This window comes from Camellia sinensis, chromosome 8 (genome assembly GCF_055761805.1).
Source record: "Camellia sinensis isolate YWXY chromosome 8, ASM5576180v1, whole genome shotgun sequence".
NCBI lineage: Eukaryota > Viridiplantae > Streptophyta > Magnoliopsida > Ericales > Theaceae > Camellia > Camellia sinensis.
Window position 1 is genome coordinate 169,774,076 of NC_138968.1, and position 10,592 is coordinate 169,784,667.

Genomic DNA, 10,592 nt, shown 5'->3' on the forward strand with positions numbered 1-10,592 from the left:
CCGTTGGGTGTGAAACTCCCGGACTCATATTATAAAGCTCAAAAGGTCACAACAGATTTGGGCTTCACGTATGAGACGTGGGATGCATGTCCCAACAGTTGCATGTTGTTTCAAAACGAGGACGCCAATCTTGATAAATGTGTCATATGCAACAGTTGTAGATGGAAATCAAATGGTGATGGTGGTTCAAATGGTCCTAACACAGGTGGCAAACAAGTAGCTGCAAAACAGATGAGGTATTTTCCTTTAAAGTCAAGGTTGCAGAGGTTGTTTATGTCATCCAAGACGGCCAAGTTAATGAGATGGCATGCAGAGGAACGAACTGATGATGGTGTCTTCAGGCATCCTGCTGACTCCCTTGCATGGAAAGATTTTGACCGTCGGAATATTGACTTTAGTAATGATTGCCGAAGTGTAAGGCTTGGCTTAGCATCTGATGGTTTTAACCCATTCAGGACGATGAACATAGTTCATAGCACTTGGCCTGTTGTGTTCATTCCATACAACTTGCCGCCATGGATGTGCATGAAGCAACCATTTCTAATTTTATCTGTGCTTATTGACGGCCCGAAAGGACCTGGTGACAAGATTGATGTTTATATGCAACCGTTGATTGAGGAGTTAAAAGAACTATGGAATGAGGATGTGTCAACATTTGATGCATCAACAAATCAAATGTTTCAAATGCATGCAGCTTTACTGTGGACAATTAGTGATTTTCCTGCATACGCAAACTTGTCAGGATGGAGCACTAAAGGAGAATATGCATGTCCTTGTTGCAATAAGGAAACTACATCGTGTTGGTTGAAGCATAGTAGGAAACAATCATACTTGGGTCATCGCAGATTTTTACCTACTGGCCATAAATTCCGGAAGGATAAAGTATCATTTGATGGTAGTCGGGAAGTCAGACTCAAACCAAAATTGTTGTCTGGAACTGAGATGTTGCTACAATTAGAATCTGAGGGTATTTTAACCCAATACAATAGGGATGACCTTAAGGAGAGGCATAGGAGACAGGTAGAGAAGGAGAAAGCTGGACATCGCACCCATAGTTGGAAGAAAAAGAGTATCTTTTATGAATTGCCATATTGGGAGCACAATCTAATAAGACACAACCTCGATGTGATGCATATAGAGAAGAATGTTTGTGACAATGTGTTGTGGACAATATTAGGGGTTGCAGGAAAATCGAAGGATGGTGTTAATGCTCGGCGTGATTTACAAGATATGAATATTAGAAAACCCCTACATTTGCAGTTAAGAGGGTCGAATAAAGCCTATTTACCACCAGCACAATTCACGATGACCAAGGATGAGAAAGATTTGTTCTTGAAAGTGTTGAAGGAAGTAAGAGTTCCCGACGGGTATTCATCCAATATATCACGTCGTGTGCGCTTACATGATAGAAGCATTGGGGGTCTTAAGAGCCACGATAGTCATATTCTGATGCAACAACTTATTCCATTGGCTATTCGCAGATCGTTACCGAAGAATGTAATTGAACCCTTGATTGAATTGAGCAATTTCTTTAGACAATTGTGTTCGAAAGTGAATCGTGCGACGGATTTGCAATATATTAAAGATCGTATCGCTGTAACACTTTGTCATCTAGAGAAAATATTTCCTCCGAGTTTTTTTGATATAATGGAGCACTTGCCTATACATCTAGCTGATGAAGCGTTATTGGGTGGAGCGATTCAGTTTCGATGGTTGTATCCAATTGAGAGGTATCTTCTTACTTTGAAGCAATACGTGCGTAATAGAGCTCGTCCTGAAGGATCAATTGCTAAAGGATATCTTATGGAAGAATGCATGAATTTTTGTGCACAATATCTCAGTGATGTGGAAACCAAATCTAGTCGACCCGTGAGGAACTATAGTGGTGCTGATAATTTGGGTCATGCTACTGGTGAAAACACAAGCTTTTATCTTGATAATACTTCTTGGGTACAAGCTCATCGGTACATCTTATGCAATACAAGCGCGGTTCAACCATTCATAAAGTAGGTTAAGTCACTCACTCAATATTTTATTATGTTTATTGAATTTTCAACTAAAATTTTTGTATGGCTAAAATTTCAATCTACACAGCAAACACCTTGAAGTACTTAAGCTCAAAATGTCTCGTGTCGACGATCATCAACTTCGGCGTGAACATTTTGAAACTTTTCACATTTGGTTCAAGGAACATGTATGTATTTAACTCTATAGATTCTAGTTACTTAAGTCGATCTACATTTTAAATTTTACATTTCGTGTTAAATAGGTCCAAACTTTGCGAAGGACTACTGATGTCATACTTTCTGAAGAGATTATTCTATTGGCAAATGGTCCTCATAACCTGGCAAGGAGGTTCAACGGGTATATACTGAATGGGTTTCGGTATCGAGTAAAGGCCATGGATGATCGTCGAGCCACACAAAATTGTGGTGTAGCTTTGAAGGCAGATACCATAAGTTATGCTAGTCGAAAAGACAAGAATCCTCGTCTGGGGTCTGTGTACTATTATGGACAATTGACAGATATTGTTGAGATTCGATATTCCAATGAGAAGAAACATGTGTTGTTTAAGTGTGATTGGATTGACAACATTCACGGAAAGAAAGAAGATGTCTTCAATTTCACGTTGGTGAACTTCAATCATTTGTTGTACCGAGATGATCGAATTACCAATGAACCTTTCATCTTGGCGTCCCAAGCAGAGCAAGTTTGGTATGTTGCAGACCCGTTACAACCAGACTGGCAAGTCGTGGTGAAGATGTCTCAAAGAGGTTTATTTGATATGAGTTCAACTGATCCACAAATCGAGCCATACATGAGCCAACAATTGGAAGAAAATATAATGCTTCGTGATGAAGAAGTTGGTTGGGTGAGGGAAGCCGCAGAAAGGGGAACAGTTGATGTTCAAATAGGCTGATATGTAATCAACATTAGTAATTCAATTAAGGCCAAGGTTGTAGTTAATCATCAATTTCTTAATTTACTTTGTCTTTGTAATTGTATTAGTTCAAATCATGTCATATTATAGTTGATGACAAACCATTGTCTATGTTTCTAATGTCAATTAATGTTATATTGCTTGAAGATTATTATGGGAAGGAAGAGGAAGCCTGATCATCCCCGGCGCATGATGTCTGATGTGCTACATAACAGGACATCAGTAGCACCACCATTAGAGGAGGCATCACATCGGCCAGCATCGGAGGGGCCATTAGTGCCACCACCATCTGAGGGGCCATTACCACCGTATCGACCACCATCAGTGGCACCACAGCAGCTACCATGTACTCGGCCTCCACGCCTACCATCGGTGCGTCCACCATCAATGGCACCACAGCAGCTATCATCATCAGCTTATGAGCCATCCGCAGGTATTTAAATTTGCTTTGATTTGCATGAAAATTATTTACACATACATTTATTTATGCTCATTATATATAACTTGTTTATTCTCATTGTATTTTGCAGACCCTTCGACTTCTTCACAGCCCACATCAGGTTTATTTGATATGATTTGTATTCACATTATTTAAATTTGCATTTGGTTGTTACCATTGCATATTGTTTATTATTATTGTATATCGCAGGTCATGTTAGTTCTTCATCGACCTCGACTAGGCGTGGTAGAGGATGTGCCAAGGGCATTAAAGAGTGGGGTACTGGTAAAAAGCTGCACATACAATTTGATGGAAATTACTGCCCAATAGGGGATAACGTGGCCAAGTTAACTACTCAACTTGGCATTATTGTCCGGAATGGTAACATTGTTCCTCTTACTTTTGTTGACTGGAACAGTGTGCCTGATGATATTGTTGATGCTATCTGGAAGGATGTGAAGGTAAAAGTATATTTTTGTCCACAAATTCGAATTCCAAATTTGTGTTATACTTAGCCTTAAATTTTGTGTTTTATAGGACAACTAGTATATGCCCTCGCCTAAAGGCACGGTATAAATATTGTTAAAATTAAAATATAATTGTAATTTATATATTAAAAATTTATGGAGTCTGTAATATTTTTTGATACAAATATTAAAAAAATATAAAAATATATTATTTTGGTTATAAAGAAATATAACCAAAATAAAAAATTGAAATTAATTAAATTATGTTCCATTCGAAATCACTTAATATTGTTATTAAACTCAATTGATTAAATTATTAAATTTCGTCCTTTTAAACTCAATTGATTAAAGGGAAAAGTTATGGATCATGAAAATTTTGTCATGAAAATGATCATGAAAAATTTATGATCCTTGAATTACCTTGATTAGTGCGTGATCTTTTATTCTAAGTGTAATCCAAGGGTCACGAAACTTTCATGATTATTTTCATGAAAGGTTTTTCATGATACCTAGCATTGCTAATTGATTAAATTCCATTCTTAATTACCTAATACTATTATTATGAGAGAGTTATTTATTGTTATTATGAGAGAGTTACCACCCAACAAAATATATATTTGTAATGAAAACATATTATATCATTTTAATATTTATGTTACAAAATTTTTGAGAAATCGATTAAATATTAACTTTTAACTTTATTGAAAAAACATATAAAAAAAATAAAAAGATAATGTCACGCAAAATAAATTAACCAAATCCATGTGGGGTTGCCTCTCACTTTTTCTCTTATCTCATCAATCTTCTCTTTCCCTTTTCTTTTCTTTTTTTTTTCTTGGGAAGAGATTTCCCCTCCCATGCCTTTGTCCATCTCTCAAATTTCACCATTGTTGCTCAAGTTTGAGGTTAGAATGGGAAGGGATTTTGCAAAACTTTCTCTTTGAAACAAAACTTACAAAAAGAAAGGTACCAGTACGGTATAAATAGGGCTATTTTGAGAAGTGGGTAAGTGGGTTAAAGTCACTTCTCACATTTTAACCCACTTCCATCTCTCAAAAAAAAAAAAAGTTAAAAAAAAAAATCAAAAAGTAACTTTTAATCATCTTCCCAAAACACCCCATAATATTGAGATCAAAATATAATCTTAATTTCTACGTATCATATTAAAATAAGTGAATTGTGTAGTATTTTTTAGTAAAGACACTAAAAAAATATTATTTTTCTTAAAGAACTTTTAATAATTTTATTTATATAACTCTCCTTAGCCTTGATATAAATTAAGAAATAAACATACAAAATTTATAATGTTTGCTAAAAAAAAGAAAAAGAAAAAAAAAAGTCCTATATTTTATTTCACCAACAAAAAATAAAATAGTGAAATAAAAAATATATATATATATATATATATAAATATTTCGGATAATATTATTTTAATTTGAAGGTGATAATTACTAATTAATTTCCCCCCTTTTTTTTTTTTTTTTGAAAGTCTTGTATTCTATTGCATGCTTGTATTGCTCTAATTTCCCCATAAATAATATATTCTTTTACACTCACAAAGCCCCGTCCAAGAAAAATCATATACAGCGAAAAATAAAAAAACAAACTAAGAGATAAAGGCACGGTATAAATAATATTAAGATTAAAATGCAGTTATAATATTATAAAAATAAAAATAAAAATAAATAAACAAATAGGAAAAGGGGGGAAGTAAAAAAAAAAAAAAAAAAAAGAGGAAGATGGGATCATGAGATCATTCATAAGATTATTCATGAGATCATGAGAGGATTTGTGAGAAAAAAACAAAGAAAGAGAGAGAAGCAGAAAAGTAAAAAATATATGCATAGAATATTTTTCAAAAAATATATCTCAGTTATTATTTTATAATTTGAATAAATTTATGCTCTAAATAAATCAAAATTGCCTATTCAAGAGCTATGTATCCAGAAGTCCCGGAATACTCTAGTGCATGCCCGTGCACAGTAAAAGTAATTTTGAGATTAAAATATACTTAATATAAAAGTATTGAATTAAAATGTAATTTAGCTAATTTGTTGTAAAAACAAAAAAAACAAAAAACAAAAAACAAAATTTGAGGTCAAAATATAAATAGATCATCCGTTTGATTTGAATTTTCAATTAAATTTTATAATTATGTTTTTGAAAAGAATTTATCAAACTTGACATTTTATTTGGTTGTATATTTTGAAAATATTTTTTACAAATTTAAAATTCAAAAAATATTTAGTTTTGAAATTTTCAAAAATAATTTTTTAAATTTTCAATTTGAATTTTATTATTTTTAATAAATTAAAAAAAATAATTTAATCAAAATTTTTTATTTTTCAGATTCATTAAATCTGAATACACTTAAAAATTATAAAATTTAGAGTAATGTTATAAAATTTACACTTAAAATTTTTAAAAATAATTTTTACGAATTTAAAATAAAATTTTATAATTTTGCATGATTTATGTGATTTTATGTATTTTGAGTATTTCAATTCAAATTATTATAAATAATACATTAAAAAAAAAAAAAGACAAAACAAAAAGAGTGAGGTGGTAGACAGGCACACCCAATAATTTTATATCAAAGTGATATTTCTGATTCCATGTTTGCACGGCTTACACGGTGGTGCCATTTTGATGCCAACAGCTTCTCCCACTCACTCTCATTCTCTCTGTTTCTAACTCTCTCTACTATCTCTCATTCATCATTCTCTCTCTCCATCTTCCCTACTTTCTCTCTCTCATCTCTATAGAAACGTCTCTCTTTCTCATCATCACATCTCATCCTCTCTCATCTCTTGGGAAACTCTCATCTTAGAGATCTAATAGCAACCAAGTCTCATTCACATAATTTGCTCAAACAACTCCCAAGCAACTTGAGCCTATCATTTGATTGTGTTGGGGATCGCAAGTGTCGGTGGCGGCAATGGAACTGGCAATGACAATCTAAATGGAGGGGAGGTTGTTAGAGGCGGTAATGAGCGTAGGTTGCTGCGATGATCTCGATTGACTGTGGAGAAAGGGATAGCAGAGGAGGCAGCCATGGTGGTGTCCAAAATCAAGAGCCCAATCCACCCATACCCATCAAAGCTCCCATCCCACCCCCACCCCCCACACACACACTACCACCACTACACTGAAACCCAGATTTGTAATATAACTTTGGTAAATCACATAATCTGTAGCCCTTCATTATCGAATCCACCTTTACTAAATCACTTAAGCAATTACATGCACTCAAATTTTACCAAAGCAATTTTAAGCACAAAATGCGTCACTTCAAATTTTACCAAAGCAATTACATTCACTCATTCATGAGATTAATGTACAGCAAAGTCTACTTTTCTTCCTCCTTCGCTGCCACTACTCCGGCACAAACAGAACACACACCAAAAAAAAAAAAAAAAACCGAAACTCATTCTCTCTCCCCCTCATCTTCCACCACTCATTCTCTCTATCTATGAAATACATCTTCCCTACTCTCTCTGTTTCATTTCTCCTACTCTCTCTATCTAAGAGATCAAATAACCAACCTTTATCCCCTTTGTTATGCAGTAGACTGAGCAACAGCGGTGGTGATCACTGGAAGAGGTGACTGGTAGAGGTGATGAGCACCACTATGGTTGGTTCATGAGACAATTGTCGGAAAGAGATGTATCGCCGTCGGAGAAAGATGTACCGGTGGTATGATGGGAAGTAAGGCTGAGAGAGAGAGAGAGAGAGAGAGAGAGAGAGGGGTGTTTTGAAATTTGAAAATTGGGAAGTGAGACTGGGAGAGAGAGAGAGAGAGAGATATGAGAGTATATAGAGAGAGTGAGATCAGATGAGCCTATCGTGGTGCAATGTTTTAGGTTTATTTTTTACGCGTGCTCTTGGGCGGGAAGTTGAAGGAGATTGGCAGAGTTGATTCTCATCTCTACCGTCCATTCCAGTCAAACATGAATCCTAACCATTCAAATGTCCTAATAGGACAATTGTTTCTAAGACAAATTTAAAAACCTTTGTGCTTTATTATATAGATTTGAATATATGTCCAGAGGAGTACAAGCCAATCTGCATGAAAAACTGCAACAGTATATGGAAGGATCACAAGAACAAGCTTAAGGCTAAGTATTTCAAGCCTAGAAGCTCTGATCCTAATCTGAAGGATGATGTTCCTATGAACGTTGTGCCAAGCCAGTGGGAACAACTTGTAGAGTATTGGCGTACTTCCGATGCTGAGGTATACAATTTATGATATGTGAACATACAAATCATATTTACATACTTACATTTGTTGAACTTGTTATAGAAAATTGCAAGTAGGAACGCTAAAAATCGGCGAGCTCACAGCATAGCTCATACCACAGGGCGTACTACTTTCTCTCAGATACGGCATGAGGTTTACATTTTATTGTTTTATTTTTCTATATAAATAAACATTGTATATTTGCAAATTATTTGGATTCTAATTTTCATATTTCTAAAAAAAAATTTAGATGACCAGTAAGGGGGAGTCTACTGATAAGATGAATGTTTGGCTTATGACACGTAGAGTAGATGACCCAGAGGTTATTCAGACCTTGGTAGTTTCCAAACACCTTTGATTGTATTTAAAGTTTATTTTTTGTGTGTCAACCATCTTAATTTCGCGTATACTTGTGTGTCTTATTCAATACAGGATGAGTTTAATCGTCAACTCTCTATGCTACCTGAGGATGGTCGGACTTTGGAGGCTAGGAATGCCATTTTCCATGAGTTGATAGGTCATGACAGACATGGATATTGTCGCACATACGGGAGAATCGTGCCTCGGAGAGTGGTGTATAAGGATGGTGCTGGGCCATCACAGTTAACACCCCATCCATCGACTATTGATCAGATCACGCAGCAGGTTCGTGCTGAGCTAAGGGATGAGTTGAGGGAGGAGCTGCGAGCAGAGTTCTCTACACATTTGCAGCAGATGAGAGCTGAGATGATGGCCCTTGTGTCACAGGGGGCGAGTGTGGATCCCAACAGACAGGTTCCATATAAACATCACAATTGTTTGATAGTTCAATTTTCACTCAAGATTATGTATGAAATTCGAATATGATTAACACATTATGCACTGACTAACATAGGTTCCTGATGCATCGAGTGGCCACCGGGCATTTAGGGAATCTGCAGAAGACGAGAATCCATATACACCACCACCAGAAGATCAGGTATAAAATTTATCTTTGCATTCTAAGCTAAAATGCATCTTTGCGTTCTTTACTTGAATTCGAGGCGTTAACGCCCCAAAATCAGCAAACGGCGTCGGTTTAGGACAAAACTTGGCACACACGACCGCCTAGGCACGAGAGACTTGTGGGAGAAGACGGGGCTCGAATCGGGTTCCCGGTTTGGGAGTTAGAGCCGGATTTCACTTTAGGCAAATTACTTCCTTAAGAAACTTGAATTTGAGGAGTTAACGCCCCAAAATCACCAAACGGCGTCGGTTTAGCACGAAACTTGGCACACACGACCGCCTAGGCACGAGAAACTTGTGGGAGAAGACGGGGCTCGAATCGGGTTCCCGGTTTGGGAGTTAGAGCCGGATTTCACTTTAGGCAAACTACTTCCTTAAGAAACTTGAATTTGAGGAGTTAGCGCTCCAAAATCACCAAACGGCGTCGGTTTAGCACGAAACTTGGCACACACGACCGCCTAGGCACGAGAGACTTGTGGGAGAAGACGGGGCTCGAATCGGGTTCCCGGTTTGGGAGTTAGAGTCGGATTTCACTTTAGGCAAACAACTTCTTTAAGAAACTTCTTTTCGAGGCGTTAACGCCCCAAAATCACCAAACGGCGTCGGTTTAGCACGAAACTTGGCACACACGACCGCCTAGGCATGAGAGACTTGTGGGAGAAGACGGGGCTCGAATCGGGTTCCCGGTTTGGGAGTTAGAGTCGGATTTCACTTTAGGCAAACAACTTCTTTAAGAAACTTATTTTCGAGGCGTTAACGCCCCAAAATCACCAAACGGCGTCGGTTTAGCACGAAACTTGGCACACACAACCGCCTAGGCACGAGAGACTTGTGGGAGAAGACGGGGCTCGAATCGGGTTCCCGGTTTGGGAGTTAGAGTCGGATTTCACTTCAGGCAAACTACTTCTTTAACAAACTTGAATTAGAGGCGTTAACGCCCCAAAATCACCAAACGGCGTCGATTTAGCACGAAACTTGGCACACACGACCGCCTAGGCACGAGAGACTTGTGGGAGAAGACGGGGCTCGAATCGGGTTCCCGGTTTGGGAGTTAGAGTCGGATTTCACTTTAGGCAAACAACTTCTTTAAGAAACTTCTTTTCGAGGCGTTAACGCCCCAAAATCACCAAACGGCGTCGGTTTAGCACGAAACTTGGCACACACGACCGCCTAGGCACGAGAGACTTGTGGGAGAAGACGGGGCTCGAATCGGGTTCCCGGTTTGGGAGTTAGAGTCGGATTTCACTTTAGGCAAACTACTTCTTTAAGAAACTTGAATTCGAGGCGTTAACGCCCCAAAATCACCAAACGGCGTCGGTTTAGCACGAAACTTGGTACACACGACCGCCTAGGCACGAGAGACTTGTGGGAGAAGACGGGGCTCGAATTGGGTTCCCGGTTTGGGAGTTAGAGCCGGATTTCGGTCCAGTCAAAATTATTTACTAAACTATCTTTCTAATTATATAGTAGTCAATTTTTTTTTATATTTTTCTATAATTAAAATATTAACACATTATATGG

General features: G+C 37.1%; 2 protein-coding genes across 2 annotated transcripts; both read left to right on the plus strand.

Moving 5' to 3' along the window:
* The first annotated feature begins 2,122 nt into the window (after positions 1-2,122).
* Positions 2,123-2,920, plus strand: LOC145798279 (uncharacterized). The gene is made up of 2 exons (XM_082885787.1): positions 2,123-2,194; positions 2,270-2,920. Exons 1-2 carry the CDS (start codon positions 2,123-2,125, stop codon positions 2,918-2,920), a joined length of 723 nt encoding a protein of 240 aa, XP_082741913.1.
* LOC145798280 (uncharacterized) lies at positions 2,899-9,145 on the plus strand. The gene is made up of 8 exons (XM_082885788.1): positions 2,899-2,956; positions 3,089-3,374; positions 3,472-3,501; positions 3,591-3,841; positions 8,151-8,240; positions 8,338-8,424; positions 8,520-8,861; positions 8,962-9,145. Exons 2-8 carry the CDS (start codon positions 3,095-3,097, stop codon positions 9,049-9,051), a joined length of 1,170 nt encoding a protein of 389 aa, XP_082741914.1. The 5' UTR covers positions 2,899-2,956; positions 3,089-3,094; the 3' UTR covers positions 9,052-9,145.
* Positions 9,146-10,592: the final 1,447 nt, after the last annotated feature.

Bases quoted from the DNA above. Each gene is read 5' to 3' on its own strand.
- LOC145798279 (XM_082885787.1), top strand. From the start codon at position 2,123: ATGTCTCGTGTCGACGATCATCAACTTCGGCGTGAACATTTTGAAACT. The intron at 2,195-2,269 runs GTATGTATTTAA...CGTGTTAAATAG, and splicing joins ACATTTGGTTCAAGGAACAT to GTCCAAACTTTGCGAAGGAC.
- LOC145798280 (XM_082885788.1), top strand. From the start codon at position 3,095: ATGGGAAGGAAGAGGAAGCCTGATCATCCCCGGCGCATGATGTCTGAT. The intron at 3,375-3,471 runs GTATTTAAATTT...TGTATTTTGCAG, and splicing joins AGCTTATGAGCCATCCGCAG to ACCCTTCGACTTCTTCACAG. The intron at 8,241-8,337 runs GTTTACATTTTA...AAAAAAATTTAG, and splicing joins TCTCTCAGATACGGCATGAG to ATGACCAGTAAGGGGGAGTC.